A 22,738-nucleotide genomic window follows, 5' to 3' on the forward strand; every position below is an offset into this window, starting at 1 on the left:
CTAAGTACAATAATATTGGGTTGGTGCAAAAGTAATTGCGGTTTTTGCAAATACTTTCAATCTTTTAAACCGCAATCACTTTTGCATCAACCTAATAGGTACCAGAGTTTTTGAAAAACAGGCTTGGTTAGATGGTACCTGAAGGAATGAGATCCAGTCAGAGAACTCCTGGAAATATTTAGAGTATTGCCCAAAATGTGTTCTTCTGAGGGATATTAATGGAGGGAAGGAATATTGTTCAGTAATCCCCAAATTTGTTTGACCAGAAAACCCTTTTTATGGGAAGCTTCTTCTTTTTATTTTTTTTAATTTTTTTAAATTGGGGAATATTGGGGAACAGTGTGTTTTTCTAGGACCCATCAGCTGCAAGTCAAGTTGTTGTTTTCACTCTAGTTGTGGAGGGCGCAGCTCACTGGCCCATGTGGGAATCGAACCGATGACCTTGGTATAATGAGCCCTGCACTCCAACCAACTGAGCCAACCCGCCGCCCTATGGGAAGCTCCTTACAGTTGTCCTGTTCTGCCGAAGGTACTTGGAGAAATGCTGATCTAGGAAAGTGCTCGGCTATAATCTTGATTAGAAATTCAGGTGATCCTTTACCCTTGCTGACCTTCAACTTTAATAATTCAACCAAGTAATATTCTTATAACTCTTTGAAGTCAGTTGTTAGGTAAGGAAAAGAAGTCCCAATAATAGTGATGAAGAAAAATGACAAAAAATCTCTTTCAAAGATTTGGATAGTCTAAAAAATAATTTGAAGAATAACTTAGATAAAATAGTGGGTAATTAAAGGTTTGTTGTAGTTAAACTGATATATTTTGTGGTATGGTCAGAGTTGTCCTCTATAATATGGGTACCAGGTTTGCCAGTGTAGTGACATGGTATCTCTTCTTCCGGGATTCATGATTAATTAATTTTAGCTCTTAAGAATAATCATTCTGGGGCAGCCGGATGGGTCAGTGGTTAAGAGCGCCGTGGTCATAACACCAAGGTCACCAGTTCAATTCCCACATGGGCCAGTGAGCTGCGCCTTCCACAACTGGATCGAAAACAATGACTTGACTTGGAGCTGATGGGTCCTGGAAAGCTGATGGGTCCCCAATAAGATAAAAAAGAAAAAAAAAGAATCATCATTCTGCCTTGAATACAGTATAACTGTTTCTAAAACATTCTTTTTTAGCAAAGTGGAGCTTGCTTTGACATCTGATGGCAGGACAATAGTATGCTACCATCCTTCTGTGGACATTCCATATGAACACACAAAAGTATGTATGAGAAAATCTTTTATAATTTTTAATTTGCTGTTAGAAATATTCACACTTTGTTACATCCAAAGAGAGGGATTTCCTTTTATTTGATTTTTTAAATTTGGTTTAGATCTTCTTTTCGCTGTTTTATTTTACTGTTTTGATTTTTCTCTTATTTTTCATCTTTAACGGCTATTTTCAGCACACAGAGCGAACCATTTAAACACAATTATGGCATCAGTTTTCTGGTATAAAGTTTGGTAGATTTCTGACTAAGGATCAAACATACCTGGCATAAACTTATAAAACACATTGTCTTGTACTGTGCTATATTATAAGCTAATGAATTATGAAAAATTTGTATTTTAGAGTACTGTTTCATAACTTTTATATTGTGTTGGTTCTGATAATCCTTTTACTGTTTGGTAAATTTCTTCCTTCCTTATTTCCTTTTTTGCTGTTTTTTTCTGCTTGGCCAACATGGGCCTGGTTGAATTTTTTCCATATTTCTTTAAAAGCCAGGAGTAGATAGAAGAAATTTTGTGTTTGTTTTTAATAAATTTACCTTAACTTGGCTGAAGTCTTTTTATAATTTTATATTTGAAATGCTATCTCCTGTTTCTTTAAGCTGTCTTTTACTATATTTGGTAATGTTTGATTTGCTTTTTGAGGAGAAAATAATTAGATAATTCAAGTCATCACATGATGCATCTAGTGGTACCTATTTTTAAAAATTATTACTAGGGGCCAGAGTACTGGTTGATTTGACAAAGTAGATTAATGTTATTTTTCTAGTTTTTAGTCCCCCCCTTTTAAAAAAATTTTATTTATTTATTTATTTTTTAAGCAGATTCATTTTTAATTACTTTTTTTTTTTCATTCTTTTTATTAGTTTCAGGTGCACAAAGCAATATAATTGTTAGACATTTATCATTTATATCCCTCACACAGTGACAACTCCCCTCCCCCATCCGCTACCCCTCTGACATCGCACACAGCTATTACATTTCCACTGTCTCTATTCCTAATGCTGTATCCGCTTCTTTTAACTATATGTATATATAAGATTGTAGTTGACGTTCATGACTGTTCAGCTTCAGCTTCAGGTGTATAGTACAGTGATCAGGCATCTACATCTTCCCTGAGGTGGTCTCCCTAACGAGATAAGTGTCCATCGGATACCCTACAAAATCTTTACAACATTATTGATTATATTCCCCAAAATGACTTTTGTAACCCCATGGCAATCTTGGGGTTACTGACTGTGCTTTCTAATCTCTTCACCTTCCCCCTTATCCCCACCCCCCCTTCCCATCGAGCAACCCTCAGTTTTTCCTCTATGTCTCTGAGACTGTTTCTGATTAGTTCATTCATTTATTCTTTTCTTTAGATTCCACTTTAGTCCCCTTTTAACTTCACCATCTTGTCTGCCTGCTTTGCATTCTAGCCACATATCATAGGCAATAATCCAGTACCTCTTTTGTTTCATTTCTTGGCAATGTGTAGAAAATAGGCCTAAGTCAGTCACTTTTGGCCTGTAAACCTTCCCTCTCACACTATTTTGTAACTTCTTCCACTCTTATTTTGTGGTATATTTCTAGTTTCATGCTTTATCCTATCTTAGTAGTTACGCCAAAAAGCCCAAGACTGAGAGGTCATTTCTCAGCATCCAGACTCTCATCCACATACGGTTCTTTGCATCCCTGAATCTGACCCTCCACTATTGCTCCCAACTCTGAAAACGTCTCCACTGCACTTGTGGAACTTACTGTCAACAGCAGAATCCTGCAGAAACTTGACTTCTTCCAAAACGTTGCCTTCACCTTTGGGCCTGAGACCAAGCTGGCTGTACGCTGGGGCCAGTGCGTCACCGGGAATCTTTGAGGGAGTTGCTGTTTTCTCTTCTATGTACTTTTATTCCTGGGCCTAGCGGTAGATAGGACAGGTGTCTCTGTAGCTCCTCATGGTCATATCCAGACCTTTTTTCCTTCTCGCAAACAATTTCTAGTTATGTAGTTTATATCAATAAACTGTACCATTTACTACCATTTTTTTGTTGCTGTCATCTACCAGCCTACAGTTTACTTCTCTCCCTTCCTCCATCCTTGCACTCTTCCTTGAAGATTTTAGATATACTGTCACAGTCTCCACACTGTTTCTGTCCTAATTCTTTATTATTTCAGTATCCACGTAGATGATCTGATAACCTGGCCTCTCCCTTCTTGCTCTTTTCTCCCTACCTCGGCCCCCACTCCAGTGGTTGTTTCCTAGAAATAGTCTAATCTTCTTCCCAATCTTGATTTCAAGAATTCCACGAGCTTACTACCAACTGCCCCTAGTCTTTCAGCCCCAAGAATTATTCATCTCCTCATTGAGACCTATACTAATTGAATACTTTTTCACAGTCCCTCATGTATCTCACACATTCTCACTTCTTACCCAGCACAGATTCTATCATTGTAACCATTCCTTTGCATACATACCAGTTCCTTGCTTCCTCTTTCTGTTGCACTCCTTTGTTGTAGCAGTTGTCTCCCCTCCCGCATCATCAGTATTCTGCTCTCTGGTCTGGATGATCACCTCCTGTCATGCTCACAGAATTACCCCCCTGCTACCACACTGGCCTCCCTGCTGTTCATAAAGTATGTTAGGCCAGTTCCTGCTGCAGGGCCTTTGTATATTTTGCTGCTTCCACCTGAAATGCTTTCCCCCCAGAAATCCCCGTAGTTAATTTCCTTTCCTTTAGATCTTTCCTGTTCATTACCTAGTAAGACCTTCCTAGACCACTGCTTATAAATTTGTACCCTTGCCCCTGGGCTCCCTATTTTCCTTTGCTTTACTTGTCTCAGTAGCGTGCTTCGTTTCTGGCACACTGTGTTTCTGGCTGTCTCCCGCCACTAAAAGGTAAGCCTTGTCTGTTTTGTTCCTTGCTATGTCCTCAGCACCTGGAGTAATACCTTTTACTTGTTAGATGCACAATATTTATTGATTAAATGAATAAATTTGTTTCTCCCTGTACAGGCTTAAGGGTTTTTTGTGTTTTAGGGCTAACAAACATTCACATGGGGAGACATAGATTTTTTTTTGTTTCTCAATAAATTGTAGATTGGGCTGCACAGTAAGAAACATTTTTAAAAACATATTACTGTTAAAGTATGTTCTTTTTGAATCCAGATTTATAAATCTCATGATGATAGTATATAACATTAAATAAATATTCTCAGATCTGACTTAAAATTTATGATTTTCCTTTTTTCTCCTGGAAGTAGGGCTAGAACTCTAGTAGGTCCTTTGATACTCTAGGCCCCGGAAAGCATGTTGCATACAGAGATCCTGGTCATGTGTAGAAATGCCAACTAAGACTGGTTTTAAGGAAGTGAAAATGATTTTGATACCGCGCTAAAGTCCGGTGGCCTGCTGCTAGAAAAAGTTAAAAATCGAGAGACAAGTTTGGTGGAAAGAAAAGCAGGTTTATTCAGAATGCTGGCATTCTGGGAGGGTAGCGGACTAGTGTCAAAAGGCCACCTCCCAGTTTCTAGAATTGGCAGAAGGTTTTATAGGTACATAAGAAGAAGAACAAAGAAAAGGGGGAGTCAGTCAGGCAGGTCCAGGGCTGGCATCCTTCCTGGAGTCTAGTCTAAGATCGTGTTTCCCCAAAAATAAGTCCTAGCCGGACAATCAGCTCTAATGCGTCTTTTGGAGCAAAAATTAATATAAGACTGGGTCTTATCTAACATAATATAAGACTGGGTCTTATATTAATTTTTGCTCCAAAAGATGCATTAGAGCTGATTGTCCGGCTAGGTCTTATTTTGGGGGAAACACGGTATTCAAAAAATGTTTTCCAAATTTAAGATTTCTAATTCAGGAAAATAAAGACATACCAGAAGCAAAACAATAATGACTTGGAAAAATAAAGTAAAATGCAAGTAATAGGCAATTCTTTTTGGTGGTTGATTTAATGGAAAATTTTGAATGTCAAATTTTTAAAATTCTTAAGAAAAATGGGAAATTCAGGATGAATGTTTTTATAAAGTTGATACTTAGTTTTATTTCAGTTTTTCCTATTGACTGAAACATTCAAGTATCCTTTCTTTGAAATTGATCAAGGAGATCAAATACTACCTAAAAATCAATTCTGAGTCTGCCAGAGGCTCTTGGTATAGCCTTCAAAGAATCCATCAATTCCAATGTCTTTTGTCTTTTATCTATGTGCGGAGAGGGGCGGGGGGGGGTGCACCCTGTTTTTAATCATAGAAAACAGAGAGAATTTGTGGTATGTTAGAATTGTGCCTGCTTGGGAATAGAGACCATGAACATTTATCAACACTTGAAAATTACTTTTTGATAACATTTAAAACATTTTATCTTTAGCAACAAATATAATAACCTAAAAGAGAAAACTGTAGGCTCTAATCCCATATTTGCTGTTACCCCTCAGGGTCTGATAGTAATGTGCAAAGACACTTATTAATATTTTACTTTACATAAACTTTTTAAAGCTAAAAAAAATTTGACTTTACATATAAGATATTTTAATATTATTTTATAATATTTCAATGTCTAAGGAGCACTTTTTCTTTAAAATAAGCTTATATCACATTTTTATGTCCTCTAGGACATAAAAGAAATGTTAATGGCTACATACCATTATTGAACTCCTAGAGAGTGAGACACAGCTAAGCATTCTATATATTAATATTATTATTTCACTTAATCCTTATCAAACTCTTATTAGGTAGATATTACTTCTTTGATTTTACAGAAAGGGAAATTAAGCGCTTTAATAACTTGCCCGAGGTCACAGAGCAACTAAGTGATAGAATCAGAGGCCAAAACCTAACTTCTTAACCTCTTCATTATACTTTCTCCTTATTCCCTCTCATTCTACTTGTGTCAAGTTGTTACTTCTAAGTTTAACTTTGAAGGATTTTCATGATCTGGTTTCTTGAGATCCATTTTTTAAGATACCTCTTCATCATGTGTCCTCATCTGCATTCCTTTACTCATGTTTGTTATCCCTTGTAGAATGAATGCATTGCGCCCTCTGTGACAAGACTTTGATTTGGCTCCCATTCTACTTCTCACTGTATCTTTGTTACTTTACATTTCTGATGTACTTGTGCCACCTTCATGCGCTTATCTACTGCCTGGTAAAGAGGTCTTACTGTTTTATGTACATAAGCTAAATAAATATAAGTATGTGCTATAACATATGAGTATACTCAAGTTACCATACAGCATCATTTTTTGGCAATACAAGTCATCTAAAATGAACACTTTGAAATTTTTCCTGCTTGCATTGGATATAAGAAATGTCATTTTCAGTGAAAGATTTTTCATTGTATCTTACTTTAATGATATACAAGGTAGAGACTAAGCTTTTAAGTTAAAAAGTAATAATAGGTATAATTAATAGCTTTCAGAAATAGAAGCTAAAGTAATGTCTTTATAATTGAGGGGGAAACAACTTTAAATAAGAACTTTGTTATTGGAAAAGAAACTCAAAACTTGATGTGAGAAGAGAAATATTTCTGATTCTTTAGTGAATAATTCAACTAAGTGAAACTCTGTTCTGGTAACTTATCTATCCACCTTGATGTGTTACAATGAATTCTTGAGAATGGTATTTGTTTTATTGTAAACTCAATCAAATGATGGCTAGCAGTCTTACATTCTCATGCTCTTCATTACTGATTATTTTGTAGCCTATCCCTCCGCCAGATCCTGTGCGTAATCATGAAGAAACACAGGATCAAGTGCTAAAAACCAGACTGGAAGAAAAAGGTGAACACTTTGATCAAGGACCCATGATAGAACAACTTAGCAAGATGTTCTTTACCACTAAGCACCGTTGGTATCCTCGTGGAGAGTAAGTTCTGTTTTCTTTTCCTCAGTTCCCACCTTACACACTGAAGGAATGTGTGATTTTCCTTGCATTAACAAACTTCTGCATGTGGAAATGAACACCCAGTATGATCACCTACTGTATATTTTAATTGCAATATAATTGACAATAACATTATATTAGTTTCAGGCACACAACATGATGATATATATATATATATATATATATATATATATATATATGATATATATACACATATATATAAAATCACATATATCATATATATGTCATGCTATATCTATATCTATATATCACATTTTTTTATCCATCCATCCATTGGACAGTTAGACTATTATAAATAAAAATAGTGCTGCAGTGAATGTGGACTTGCATATATCTTTTTGAGTTAGTGTTTTCATTTTCTTCAGCTAAGTACCCAGAAGTGGAGTTGCTGGATCATATTGTAGTTCCATTTTTTAGGTTTTTGAGGAGCCTCCATACTGTTTCCCATAGTGGTTGCACCAGTTTCCATTCCCACCAGATCACTTACTATATTGCAGATTTTTTTTTTTTTTTTTAAGATTTTATTGGGGAGGGGGAACAGAACTTTATTGGGGAACAGTGTGTACTTCCAGGACTTTTTTCCAAGTCAAGTTGTTGTCCCTTCAATCTTAGTTGTGGAGGGTGCCATTCAGCTTCAAGTTGTTGTCCTTTCAGTCTTATTTGTGGAGGGCACAGCTCAGCTCCAGGTACAGTTGCCGTTGCTAGTTGCAGGGGGCACAGCCCACCATGCCTTGCAGGACTCAAGGAATTTAACTGGCAACCTTGTGGGTGAGAGCCCGTGCTCCAATCAACTGAGCCATCCAGGAGGCAGCTCAGCTCAAGGTGCCATGTTCAATCTTAGTTGCAGGGGGCGCTGCCCACCATACCTTGTGGGACTCGGAGTTGAACCGGCAACCTTGTGGTTGAGAGCCCACTGGCCCACTGGGGAATCAAACCGGCAGCCTGCAGAGTTAGGAGCACGGAGCTCCAACAGCCTGAGCCACCGAGCCACCCTATATTGTGTTTTTAAATCTACATATACTCTAGCTAAAATTAAATAGTACTTCTTTTTTTTTCTTTATTTCAGTGGGGGACTTTAACCAAAGCTTTCAGTGAATTTTGTAAGAGTTCTTAAAAATTTTTCCATTCTGTTAGTGTATTGTTTTTATTCATCTTCCTGATAAATTAAAAAATCTTGATCTCATCCCTTTCTCCATTTCTCTAACAGATTTTGAGTTATTGCCAAAAAGACAAAAACCAAAACGACAAACTAGGGTACAGCAAATGATTGGGCTGTATGAATTGTTCTCAGTTCCTTCAGTAGTTTACGAATTTCCCTCTGTTTGCAAGTACTCAACATTTTATTACATTGATTCTAACTCCTATCTGACTCTGGCTTTAATTAATTTTCTTCTTTTGACCTACTTTCTTTCCTTCCTTTTTTTCTTCCTTCCTCCCACCAAAACTATGAGGTAGCTTTTTTCATTGTTTTATGTTTGTTTGAGCACCCTTTTTTCATATTTACTTGTGTCACCCAATAACTAGCACTGGACTGGCCCATTTATGGCAGGCCACACTATGGAATTAATGAATATATGTTCAACGAGCTGCTCTACTAAGTGCTGGGTGATCAGAAACACAGTCCTTATTTTGAAGTTGCTTATAGTCAAGGAGAAAAGATAGTGGAATAAAAATTGGGTGATTGAACCGTAAGGATGGTCATTACTTACCCTGGGAGGATGGGGAAAAGGCTCCACAAGCAGAGACAACAGCATGTGTTAGAACATACTGGGGAATTTGCAAGTAGTTCAGCTTGGAAAGGATCCCAGAATGTGAGCAGGGAAAGTAGGAAGTGTCTTATGAAAGCTTTTATGTTGTGCTGAGAAATTTATATTTTATTTTCGTTGCCAAATTTTAAGAAGCAACCTGAAATGCCCAACTTTTATGCATTTGAAAGTCATTAAGTAGGCTCTGTATTTCAGATAAGGTGACATATGGAAAGATCGGAGTCAGAGAGACCTATTAAGAAACTATGATAATAGTCCAGCCAAAAATGTTGAAGACCTAAGTAGAAGGGCCAGCAAAGGGACTAGAAAGGGGGAAAATAAAAGAAGACTATCTTTAAGGACTTGAACAGCAGCAGGTGACCCTGCTGGATATGGGTGGGGAAAGAGAAGGAAGAGATAGGAGACCTCTCAAGTTTCTGACAGAGGTGTTTGGGTGGATGGTGTTGCCATTCGTACAAGTGGGGAAACAGGTTGGGGAGTTAGGGCGATGAACCCCCTGTTGGTTACATGGAGTCTGAAGGGTCTGTGGAACCTCTGGTGGGAAGGAATTCTGAAAGCAGGTGGATGTGTACAAGGTCTGACAATTAAGTTTGCGAACTCATCCTGGAAAAAGTGATACATACGTCATTGCTGAATATCATTACAGTCATCTTCAACTTACTCCCCTTGAGAAACTATGCACTGCCGCCAGCACCTAGTCCACCCTTCAGAGCAATTTTGGAATTCTTTTTCTGGAATGGCCATCAGAGCTGTTGTCGTATTACCCTTGATGTCCTGAATGTCATCAAAATGTCTTCCTTCCAATATTTCCTTTATCTTTGGGGAAAGAAATAAGTCATTGGGGGCCAGATCAGGTGAGAAGGGAGGGTGTTCCAATACAGTTATTTGTTTACTGGCTAAAAACTCCCTCACAGACAGTGCGGTGTGAGCTGGTGCATTGTCATGATACAAGAGCCATGAATTGTTGGCGAAAGTTCAGGTCATCTAACTTTTTCATGCAGCCTTCTCAGCACTTCCAAATAGTAAACTTGGTTAACTGTTTGTCCAGTTGGTACAAATTTATAATGAATAATCCCTCTGATATCAAAAAAGGTTAGCAACAAAGTTGTTTCATTGCAAAAAAGTTCGTGAACTTAATGAAAGCTAAAGCAGGAGGTTTTTTTGTTTGTTTTTTGTTTTTTTTAAAGTAACTCTTGTAATTGGTTTATTGCAGGAGGTGAGGGAGCCAAAAGGGCCTAATGCATGTGCATGTTGCTCCTTAGCCATCCAAGACATTCCTGCTCTTGGGTCCCTTCCTCCCCACCCGGGGATGTGGAGCTCAGTTTACTTTTTTAGTTTCTCCATGTCCTGCTGAAATTCATTATGAAAGTTTTATTTACATTTGTTATGTAGATGACATGCAACCGGCTTTGTTACACATTTTTTTATTTCCTGGGTCTTATTGCCAGTATCATTGCTCTTAGAATATTTCAAACTAGATATATGTTCAAAGTTTAAAACTCATTATAACAAAACACAGCTCTTCTTTTCGTGTCTTAAAAAAGTCCCTTCCTAATCTTTCTGTAATAAAAGCGATATTTCTATATCAATTTCCCAAGAAAAAAAATTTGAAATTTTTTTTGGCTGCCATGGTTTCCCAATTCCTGCTTCTATTTTATAGCCCCTTCCTTGATTTTTCTTTCCTAACCCACTTTATTATGCTCGCTTCTGGCTTTCCCCCTATTTTTTTAATTATAAGTTAGGGCATGGGAAAACAAATTTGCAAGCCCTTTCATAGCCCCAAATTTAAATCATTACTGTATTCTAAGATTTCTTTCCATGATTTATAACATCTCTCATGTTTATTTTTTATTACTGTGCCATTACTTATTTTTGTTTAGGCCCTGCCTTGAAATTCTTCTATAATGGCTTTCAGTATCTGTTTCCTTCCTGCATGTTCCATATTGCTGCAATCTTTTGTCATCATCAATGATAACTGAAGTTTTGAAAACCGTCTAAAGGTGTGTAACTTGGTGGCAAGACTGAAGGCAAACAGGGATACAAAAGACAGTTTGGGAAATAATAGTCAATAATGTTGCAAAGGTTCTGTAGGGTATCCGATGGACACTTGTCTTATTAGGGAGACCACTTATTAGGGAGACGGTATAGGTACCTGATCACTGCACTGTACACCTGAAGCTGAATAATAATGAATGTCAACTATAATTTAATATATACATATGTAGTCACAGGATGTGAAGTACCGCATAAAGAATAGAGTCAGTGGAACCGTAACAGCTATACACGATGTCAGAGGGGTAGTAGATTGGAGGAGGTAGGTTATCACTTTGTGAGGGATATAAATGTTTATTATATCGTTTTGTACACCTGAAACTAAAAAAAAAAAAGACTGAAGGTAAGATGACCAATAGGGAGCCATAAAACCAAGCCTGTTATCTTCAGATTTTTATGTCTGGTACCCCACCTTACTTATTTGACCTTACTACTGCTAATTAGCCTTTATTGCTAAGTAATCCCCTGGTATGTCTTGTCCCATCAAAATTACCAGGCATTTTCAATTGTAAGCAGACTTTAATAAATGCAATTAATTGTCCCAGTATCTATCCGAATAAAGAGCTCAGCAGAAAAACTCCAGATACTAGCTTATTTATATAAAGAAAATATTAACCTGTAGGTGTTGCCCTTGTGATGTGTCATCTTTCAGAATCTTATATAAGGCAGTGTATGATTACTGATCGTTCAAACAGGTATTCATTTGGCATCTACATATATATTTTGGGTTAATATAAGCCATTTTCACGTGTTGATTTCTAGATGTCAGAGACCACTTCTAAACAGCAGGCAGCATTTAGAAGGTTGTTTTACTAAATATTTCACCATTTTGAAGTTATAACAGTCAAAGGAATGGACCCATTATGAATGGAATAATTGGGGATAAAGTATATTTTTTAAAATAAGTTTTTACTAAAAGGTAAAAAGACTTGTTTTAAAAAGGTATTTTTAATCAATGCAGAAATATTTAAAGTATACAATGGACATCTCAATGCCTACTCGAACCCTGCTTCCTATAGACAAACACTGTTAAACTCTCCCTAGTTCATGTCTATATGTACATATCAATTTTGGGCTTTTTGAATTCCGTAAAGTAAAACTCTTCTTTGAGAGTACCACTTTGTGTTGCAGAGGCCTGGACTGACTCAAATCATCTTGTCTCTGCTGCTTACTAGCTAGTTATTCAATCTTGTATCTGTTAAAGAAAATAGACATAGTAATGCCTACTTTGTATGGTGGTTTTGAGATACATATAATCATATAGGGTAAGCACCTGGCACATGGTATATGCTCAGTAATAATACGGTAATGATACTTATTAGTATTGTCTCCTACTCATAGTTTTCCTCTTAACTCACTCTTTTTAAAGAATCTTTTCTTAAATAGGCTCTTGTAAGGTATAACTGACATACAGAAAAATTCATGAGTTTTAAGTATGCAATTCGATGAGTTTGGACAAGTGTATACAGTTGTATGACTAATACCCCAGTCATAATATAGACTATTTTATCACTCCAAAAAGTGTTCTCATGCCCTTTTGCAGTAAATTCCCTTCCTTTAACTCCCACCCCTGGCAATCACTGATTTACTTCCTAGCACTTTTTAGAATTTTATAAATTTCTAGAATGTCATGTTTTACCCTTTCTAAAATTTCATGTAAATAGTATTATACAGTATGTTAGCTTTTGTGTCTGGCTTATTTCACTTAGTATAAGGCTAATGAGATTCATCCATGTTGTTGTGTTTACCAGTAGTTGTTCCTTTTTATTTCTCAGTAGTATTCCCTGGTGTGGATAGATGATAATTTGTTTATTCACTCATTGATGGCCATTTTGGGTTCTTTACAACTTTTGGCTGTTATGAATAAAGCTACATGAATGTTTGGGTACAAGTCTTGTATTGACATGTTTTTGTATTTCTTGGGTAAATACCTAGGAGTAGGATTACTCAGTTTATGATAAGGGTATGTTTAAATTCGTAAGAAACTGTCAAAGTGACTGACCATTTTGCATTCCCACCAGCAATGTGTGAGAGTTCCCATGGCTCTACATCTTCCCCAGCTCTTGATATTATCAGATTTTTAAATTTTAATCATTTTGTTGGGTAAGTGGTATTTCATTGTGGGTTTTTTAAATTTAATTTGATTTTCTTATATTAGTTTCAGGTGTACAAAATGACCAAATGATTAGACATTTACACCCCTCACAAAGTGATAACCCAAGTCTACTACCCCTTTGACATTATATAATATATAGCTGTTACAGTACCATTGACTATATTCCCTATGCTGTACTTTACATCGTGCGCGTGCGCGCGCGCGCACACACACACACACACACACACACACACATACACAGAGGGTGCTAAAAAATGTATACACATTTTAAGAAAGGAAAAAGCTGTATTAAAATTACGCTGATGGTAACCACTTTGCACACCTCTTATAATTGCAGAAGTCAAATATGACTTGTATTCATCTTTTGTTATCGATATATATTGAGTAGTACAATTTTAATATAGTTTTTCCTTTCTTAAAATGTGTATACATTTTTTTGGCACCCTCTGTCTTTGATTATATTTGATATTCAACATTACTTCAGCTTCAGGTGTACAGCACAGTGGTCAGTTTTAATTTATGTTTTGTCAATGACTAAAGATGTTGAGCATCTTTTCATATGTTTATTGGCCATTTGTATGTTTTGAGACTTTCTTGTTTTTTTGGTGAAGGCTGTACAAATCTTTTGCCTATTTTTTTAAAGAGGTAAATTGGTTGTCTTCTTTAGGTATAAAACTTGTGGATCAAAGTCCTCTATGAGATAGATATATATTTTGCAGATATTTTCTCCCTGTCTGTAGCTTGTCTTTTCCTTAAATGTCTTTAATGATCAAAAGGATTTTTAAATTTTGATGAAGTCCAATGTACAAATTTTCCTTTTAGTTCAAGTTTTTTGTGTCCTATTTTAAAAATCTTTTAACCCAAAGTCACTAAGGCTTTTTCCTATGTTTTCTGCTAGAATTTTTATAATTTTAGCTGTAACATTTGGGTCTATAATCCATTTAGAGTTCATTTTTATATATGGTATGAGGCATAGATTGAGGTGTATTTTTTTTGTATATGCATATCCAGTTGTTCCAACACCTTTAATTGAAAATATTATCTTTCCCCATGGAATTGTCCTAGCACTTTAGTGAAAATCAGTTGATCATATATATGGGTCGTATGCTCTCTATTTTGTTCTGTTAATATATGTGTCTGTTTTTGCAATACCACACTGTATTGGCTACTATAACTTTAAGTAAATCTTAAAATCAGGTAGAGTAAGTCCTCTAACTTCTTTGTTTTAAAATTGTCTCAGCAATCCTAGTTCTGCATTTCTATATAAACTTTAGAAACACCTTATCAATTTCTACAAAAAGACAGCTGGGATTTTGAAGGAGATTGCATTCAGTCTATAGATCAGTTTTAGAAAAGTTAATGTTTTATCAATATTGAATCTTTCCATTCATGAAAAGGGTATATTTCTCCATGTATTTAGGTCTTTTCAAATTTCACTAAACAGTGTTTTATAGTTTGCAGTTCATGCATATTGTACATTTTTTGTTAAATTTATCTCAAACATCTCACAATTTTATGCTGTTTTAAATGATGTTGGGTTTCTAATTTCAATTTCCAATGGTTTGTTGTTTGTATGTAGAAATACAACTGATTTCTGTATATTGACTTTGTATCCTGTGATCTTAAGACTAGTTCTAGTACCGTGTTTATATATTCCTTAGCATTTTCTACATAGATGATCATGGTATCATTGAATAAAGACAGTTTTACTTCTTTTACAATATGTATGTTTTTTATTTCCTTCTCTTGCCTTATTGCACTGTTTAGGACCTTAAGTTGTACTTAATGTTGAATAGAGGTGTTGAGAGCAGACATCATTGTCTCTTCCCAGTTTTAGTGAGGGAAAGCATTGAGTCTTTCAACATTAAGTATGTTGTTCACTATGGGTCTTTTTGTACACGCCCTTTACCAGGTTGAGGAAGTCCCTTCTATTTCTGATGTGGAGAGTTTTTATCATGAATGGATGTTGAATTTTGTTAGATGCTTTTTCTTTCATTCTTAAGATGATCATACGGTTTTTCTTTTTTAGTCCTTATTATGATAAATTATATTGAATGATTTTAAGTGTTAAACCAGCCTTTTATTTCTAAGCTAAATGTGATATATTGTTCTTTTTATGGATTGTTGAATTCAATTTGCTAGCATTTTAAGTAGAATTTTTACATCTTTGTTTATTAGGGCTATTGGTCTGTAGTTTTATAATGGCTTTATCTGGTTTTGGTATCAGAGTAATGCTTGCATCATAGAATAGGCTTAGAAGTATTCCCTCTTCAATTTTTGGAGGAGTATGTGTAGACTGGGTATTATTTCTTCTGTTAGAATTCACCAGTGAAACCATCTGGGTCTGGACTTTTCTTTGTGGGAAGGTTTTTAACTACAAATTCAGTTACTGTAGTTGACATACAGGGCTGTTCAGTTTATTTGTTTCTTCTTGAGGTAGCTTTGGTAGTTTGTATCTTTCAAGAAATTTTTCCATTTCATCTAAATTGTTTCTTTGCACAAAGTTGTTCATAATATTCCCTTTTATCCTTTTAATATTTCTATAATCTGTAGTGAAGTCACCTCATTCATTTCTGGTATTGTTATTTTGATCTTTTTGAGAATCAACTTTTGGTTTCATTGATTCTATTGTTTTTCTGTTTTCTGTTTCATTGATTTTTTTCTAATTTTCTTCCTTTTGCTTGCTCTAGGTTTAATTTGTTGTTTTCTAGTTTTTTAAGGGTCATTTGGAAACCTGTCTTCTTTTTTAAATTTAAGCATTTAATACTGTAAATTTCCATTTCAGTACTGCAAAATTTCCCACAAATTTTGATGTTCTGATTTCATTTTATTCAGTTCAAAATGTTTTCTAATTTCCCTTGTGATTTCTTCTTTGACCCATTAAGCAGTGTGTTAATTTCAAAATATTTTGAAATTTTCCAGAAATCTTTCTGTTACTGATTTCTAGTTTAATTCTGTTGTGATCACAAAACATACTTTGTATGATTTCAGTATTTACATCGATTGGGATTTCTTTTATGGTCCAGATTATGGTCTGTCTTGGTGAATATTTTGTGTGCATTTGAAAAGAAAGTATATTTTCTGCCATTCTTGGGAATGGTGTTCTAAAAATATCAATTAGGGCTAGTTGGGCTGGTAGTGTTGTTCAAGTTGTCTGTATCCTTACTAGTTTTTCTATTTATTTAATCAATTATTATGAGAGGAATGTTGAAATCCACCACTCTAATTGTGGATTTTTCTCTTTTTTCTCTCAATTTTATCTACTTTGTCTTCATATATTTTGAAGCCCTGATAAGTGTGTACATACAATTATTATATCCTCTTGATAAATTGACACCTTTATCTTTATGAATTATTCTTTTTGTTTTCGCTGGCTAATATTTCTTATTCTGAAATCTAATTTGCCTGGTCACATAGCCTATCCAGCCTTCTGTTAATTAGCACTTACATGAAATATCTTTTTCTATTCTCTTACTGTCATCCTATCTGTGTCTTTATATTTAAAGTGGGTTTCTTATAAGTAGTGTATAGTTGGGTTTTGCTTTCCAATCTAACTTTTCAGTATCAAGCCATCTTAAGTGCTTTTTCCTTTGATTTTCAATACTTTCACTCTTCCTCTGCCATTTGCTCTAACTCACTTCCTTCATGAAATTTCATTTGATTATAGTCACTTTGAATAGCTACTACCCCTATTAGCACAACTATATATAACTATTGTTTATTAGATATTTGTTAATGTCATGTGTAGGTAAATTTTTGGTTACGTCTTCTGCTCTAGATTATTCTCTCTTCATCAGGAATGTATCTTCCATTTTGTAATTTTCCATAGGGCCTTTAATATAATGTATGGGTGCTAAGTTACTACTGTCTAATGAAATATTATCTTACCTATCATTTTTTCCTGAAAATAAGACTTAGCCGGACAATCAGCTCTAATGCGTCTTTTGGAGCAAAAATTAATATAAGACCCTGTCTTATCTAACATAATATAATATAAGACCGGGTCTTATATTAGTTTTTGCTCCAAAAGACGCATTAGAGCTGATTGTCAGGCTAGGTCTTATTTTCAGAGAAACATGGTAATTATCTTCACACCTTCTTGAAAGTTGTTCAGTTTCTCTTTGAGGTGGTACTTTATTTACAGTAGTGTTTGGGATGGTGCACAGGTAAATGTCCCAGTAGTCCTCTTGGATTGAGTTTTATTCTCCGAGTTCAGCGATCAAGTTCCGTGGGTTGATCTAAATTCCACTGTAGCCAGGTGGGTCACAGAGGTGTTCCTCGTTATCAGGTTCTTAATCAAGGTCAGCAAAGGCTTTCTGCTGCCAAGGTGTTGCCTGAACTCATTCAGTCCTGAAATACCTGCATCTAATTATTGGCCTCACCCTAGGTGGGTGGACCTGGAAGGTAGGTAGTATGACTACATAATTGATACTGAAATAGTCTAATGACCAACGAACATTGGTGACTAGATTATCTGAAGTCTGGAGATCTAAAGTTGTTACTGCTAAATCTGTGAATTGAATTTTGCTTCTTCCTAATTCTGGTAATCCTGTTTGCTTTAGGATGGCAATTCAGAGTTTTAGCTTTGGGCTTTATACCAAGACTGAGTGCTAGAATTGTTTGAATTCTTTTTTTTAAATAGTAGTTGAGCTTAAATGAGCTCTCTATGATTTTACTTTATAATTTCTACTTTTCTTTAATTTTAGATTTTCTTTGAATTCTTAGTGTGGGAGATGGGTAATGAAGAAGCCCATGACACTGGATTTGGGGTTAAATTGAACTTTTAGTTCCCACCCTCTGGTTTTGCCTGGATTACTGTTTTTATATGCAATTGTGCAAAGATTGATTAAAAAAAAAAGCAAATATAACCCTGAGGCTCCTGCTACTTCTTGTTTGATGATACTACAGGAGATGAAAACAAATTAGCTAGGCTATTACATTACATTTACCTGAAGTTATAGGGCCTGAACTGGAACATATCTTTGAAAAGCACCCTTATGCAAATCCGTTTGTTTTGTATTGCCTACAGCAATTTGCATTTGGTAGCCCAAATGTGGAGGACAGGCTTCTGAGTTGCTTTGCTCTTCACAGCTGCCCCTGAGGTGTCTCCTGCTGGCCTGCAGTGTTGCTGGTCCCCAGGAAGCAGGGCTTGTCAGTCCTCTCAATTGCCAGCATCTGTGTACAGGTTCTTTATTCAGTCTTCCTCAGTTGGCATGAAAACAGAAAGGATGGAGCATTCCTTCCAGTATAATTCTTTCCAGAACATATCAGTTTGCAATATTGCAGAGTTCCTGATGGTTGTATGTGAGGTATCTGTTTTTCTCATTAATTCAACCTTAAGAACTTTGTGAAACTCTTCTTACATTTCTAAGGTTCATAGACTCTTTTGGTTTGTCTTGCTGATCTCCTTTCATCTCCACCTATCTAAATTTTGGAGTGTTTTAAGGATTAGTCCCTTGGATCACTCCTCTTTTCTGACCCATTCCTTTTAAGACAGTGATCTTATCCAGTCTCGTTGCTGATCTGCATGCTGGGGGCTCCCGAGTCTGTGTCTGGTGAGGACCTCTCCCCGACCTACAGACCTGTGTATCCAACTGCCTACTCGACATGTCTAATAAGCATCCATCCCTGACTTAATGTGTCTACGTGAGGTTCTGATGGCCTGCCACAAACCAGCTTCTCCTGCAGCCTTCCCTGTCTGTGCTTATGCCAGCTCCATTCTCCTCCTCACTGTGTGGGCCACAAACCTTGCTGCCACTCTTGACACTTCTCTGTCTCACACTCAACATCTTGTTCGTCAGCAAATCCTGTTAGCTCGGTCTCCAAAAGGTATTCCGATCTGACCATTTGTCACCATTCCCTCTGCCACCATCCTTTACCTGGCTTATTGAAGTGCTTTCTAACTGGTCTCCTGCTTCTGCCTTTGCCCCCCTGCAGTCTGCTCTGAGCCTACAGCCGGAGTAACTCTGTTAAAACTTCTGTTCTTACAGTTTTTCTGTTGGAACTCTCCACCTGCTTCCCATCTCACTCAGAGACAAGCTATAGGCCCCATTCACCTGTCCACCTCATTTCCTGCCGTTCTCTTTTTTCACTGTCTTCCAGACACGTGGCCTCTTTGCTGTCCCTTGAACATGCCCTTTCTTCCACCCCAGAGCCCTTATACTTGCTGTTCGCTCTGCATGGAAATGCTCTTCCAGCTGACACCAGCAAAGCTGGCTAGTTCTCTCACTTGCATCAGGTTTTTACTCACTGAAGCCTTCCCTGGCCCGCAAGCTTACACTGTTTTCCTGTTTTCTGCACTGGAATGTAAGCTTCATGAGAGTGGGGGTTTTGTCTTGTTTTGTGGACTACAGAATGCTTAGCACCTAGAAATAGTGCCTGGCACTTAGTAGATACTCACATTATAAAATGAATGAATGAATGGATGGTCCTGATTCTTTTTTTTAAATTAAATTTATTGGGGTAACATTGCTTAATAACATTATATAAGTTTCATGTGTACAACTTTATAATACAACTTCTGTATACTCCATTGTGTGCTCAATATACCTATTAAATAAAATAGTAGGAAGCAAACATAGCTCCACTAAATGTAAAGTTACGTTGAAAGAAAGAAGGATTAAAAGAAGGCTAGATGGAAAGTAAGAAGGATTTGCAAAGTAATTCTAAATTTCTGAAATGTAGAGCAATCCTATAAATGTACAAATGAATATTTTCCCATGGAGGCAACAAACATTAGCCACTACCATCAATTGGAAACAGATTTGAAGACCTAGCTACAGTGTGAACCAGGAGATAAAGTTCTACTCTGGATTAAAAACTGGACAAATATTCTACATATCACTGAGTCATTGTGTCATTTAAGAAGGATAACAATATACGTATTGGTTTGCCAGGAACAGTCTCAACTTAACTTTTTTGTTAATTAATTGGATAGGTTTTATCCTCTAAAGTAGGGGTGTCCAAACTTTTTTCAGTGGTTTTCACCAAGGGCCATATGTGGTAAAATACACAAACAGCCGGGCCACTCACTCGGGGTGAAGTACATATTGCCTCACCTGGTTTATTTAAGTAAACTAAATATATTGTTTGAATTTGCTGCGGGCCAATTAACAATAGATTGCGAGCCGCAGTTGGCCCGCGGGCCACAGTTTGGACACCCCTGCTCTAAAGGGTTCTACTCTGGATGTTAAGTTATAAGGACACTTTAAATATTAATGTGCTTACTTTTGGTTAGTGATTGTAGCAAATATTGAAATTCATGCATGACCAGAAGTCTGTAAATGCTATTTGACATTTATTGAGCATATTTTAGAACTTGATTTTGTTAGGTTTAGGGCTAGCAGGGTCTCAAGTATATTCAGTCAGTCTTGAGTAGTGAAAATACTTGAGCAATTAAATGTGAGCTGAGTCACATTTTTATAGGATAGTTCTTAGCATTTTTAGGGCCACAGATTTCATTGAGAATTTGATGAAACATACGAGTATGAATCCACTTCCCAGAAAAACACATGTTCAAAAATTTTATAAATAATTTCAGAAAGGATATTACTTCCCAAACCCCTGCTGCTTTGAAAGAATACCTTTCATGTGTTCTCTCAAAGCAGCAGGGGTTTAGGAAGTAATATCCAGTACTAAAATCTTATAAAATCTGATTATCTGACATGTAACTGGAACCCACAATAAAACGTAATTTTTTTATGCCATTATAAGTACATGTAGAAATATTTACGAAAATGACATATGTATTATTCTACCACTTAGTGTTCCATATTAGTATATATATACTCAGTTCTTTTCAACCTAATTTCTATATTTTGCAAATTTTTAAAAATCAACATCAGAAAAAATAATGTATAGGAAAGTTGCCTGTATGAAACTAAAACAAGCAAAAAATACTTTAGATTAATCATAACAACTAAAGAGCATAGTTTACATTGTCTTATCATTTATGATACAGAAATTTTTAACTCAGATCAACTTGCCAAAATCTGGCCTTTGAAGAGAACTCATCACCAAGACACATGTAGTCTGTATAAAAATTTTCTTAAATCAATAAAGAAAATAAGGAAACGTTGTGAAGCAAAAAGAAAAATTCTCCATAGTAAAAATACTCAGAGATAATCACTGCTAACAATACATTTCATTTCTCTCTTTGTATCTATACACACGTATGTTAATTTGCCTATTTTTATATGGTTTTAATTATGCTATATATAAATTTGCATATTATATCTCCCCCTCCCCCAATGAAAATTTTAACCATTCTTTTATATTGCTTTAGGATTGAGTTCCAGAAGAGGAATTACTAGATCAAAAGTTATGACTATTTAAAAAAGGTTTTTTTTGATATATATTGCCACACTACTTTTTAAAAGTATTGTACCAATTAATACTTTAGCCAGTCAGGTCTGATACTGCTTATTTCACCACACCCCTGCTTGGATTGGGTATTATGACTTTAAAAACATTTGTAATTGCAAAAAAACAAGTAAAAGGTTCCTCACTTTTAATTTTCATTTCTTCTATTTTTTGTAGCATTACACATTTTTCCATGTACATATTACTAATTGTATCCTATTGTGTATTAAAACATGCTATTGCCACTTAAGAGCCAGGCCTCCATTTAGAGGAAAACATCCCCTTTTAGCTAAAACTTTAAACATGTTCAGCATGTTCACAATGTGCTGTTTCTTTACTATAAAAACAATCATTCATTTTTAATTAAAGATCAGTCATCCAGGTTACCATATTGAAATTATCCTCAAGATCTGAAAGCTGATTTTCTAAAGTGTTTCATTAATAGAAAGTACTTTTCATTATGGGGAAAGGTGGCTTATTAAGAAACCTGAGATATATCTAACTGTAAACACACACACACAGTTTGATTGATTTAATTGAATACTAATAAACAGAAAAATAATCATAGAAATTTGATATTTCTATCAGAGACAGTTAACTTGTATTAAAATAAATAATCTTATCTTAAATATTTTCTTCTTTTCAAGGTATCATAGACGTCGTAAGAAACTGAATCCTCCAAAAGACAGATGATGTTGAGGTTTTCAGTAATCAAAGAGAAATGTTATCCTGTGTCTCATTTACCATTTGAGAAAATGTAGTCACGTATATTCACTAATGTGTTATATAGTAAAATAATAATAAAATGTCTTTTCATCTATTAGAGTGTGTATTTCTTTATATAGTAAGTAATTCTGGATTTGACATTCTTATTGAGAAAAACCTACTTTATTTTCCCTTTGAGACATTGGTCTACCATTTATTTTTATGTGACTAGTATGATTCAGTATGTTACATTATCAGCCAAGTATTGTTAGTACTGCAAATATGATTCATAAAAATGTGCATGGTTCTCCTTCTGAAGGAGATTTTTAAATTGCCTTTGAAAAGAAACTCAAGAGGTCCATCCAAAAAATAGATGTTATAATATTTTCTTTATTGTGGCTTCTAGGAAATAATTAAATTACATTTTAGTCAGTTACTGCTATCAGCTAGGTCCTTTATGTGCATTTTTATTAAATTCTCACAATAATCCTTTGCAGAAAGAGCATCATGCTCATTTTACAGGTGAGGCTAAGTGACCTACCTACCTGGCAAGTGGGGGAGCCAGGATCCAGACTGTCA

The 22,738-nt window shown here is 35.6% G+C and overlaps 1 protein-coding gene across 1 annotated transcript in view; it reads left to right on the forward strand.

Annotated features, from left to right (window-relative positions):
• Positions 1 to 22,274, forward strand: part of MRPL42 (mitochondrial ribosomal protein L42) — a 30,126-nt gene extending 7,852 nt beyond the window's left edge. Inside the window, 5 exon segments of the mRNA XM_088801228.1 lie at positions 1,182 to 1,266; positions 6,957 to 7,120; positions 22,102 to 22,135; positions 22,138 to 22,188; positions 22,190 to 22,274. Of these exon segments, the coding sequence (XP_088657354.1) occupies positions 1,182 to 1,266; positions 6,957 to 7,120; positions 22,102 to 22,135; positions 22,138 to 22,188; positions 22,190 to 22,252 (397 nt within the window). The 3' untranslated portion in view covers positions 22,253 to 22,274.
• The last annotated feature ends 464 nt before the right edge of the window (positions 22,275 to 22,738 follow it).

The sequence above is a fragment of the Rhinolophus sinicus genome, chromosome 1 (genome assembly GCF_057876585.1).
Source record: "Rhinolophus sinicus isolate RSI-liver-muscle chromosome 1, RSI-T2T, whole genome shotgun sequence".
In the NCBI taxonomy this organism is placed as follows: Eukaryota; Metazoa; Chordata; class Mammalia; order Chiroptera; family Rhinolophidae; genus Rhinolophus; species Rhinolophus sinicus.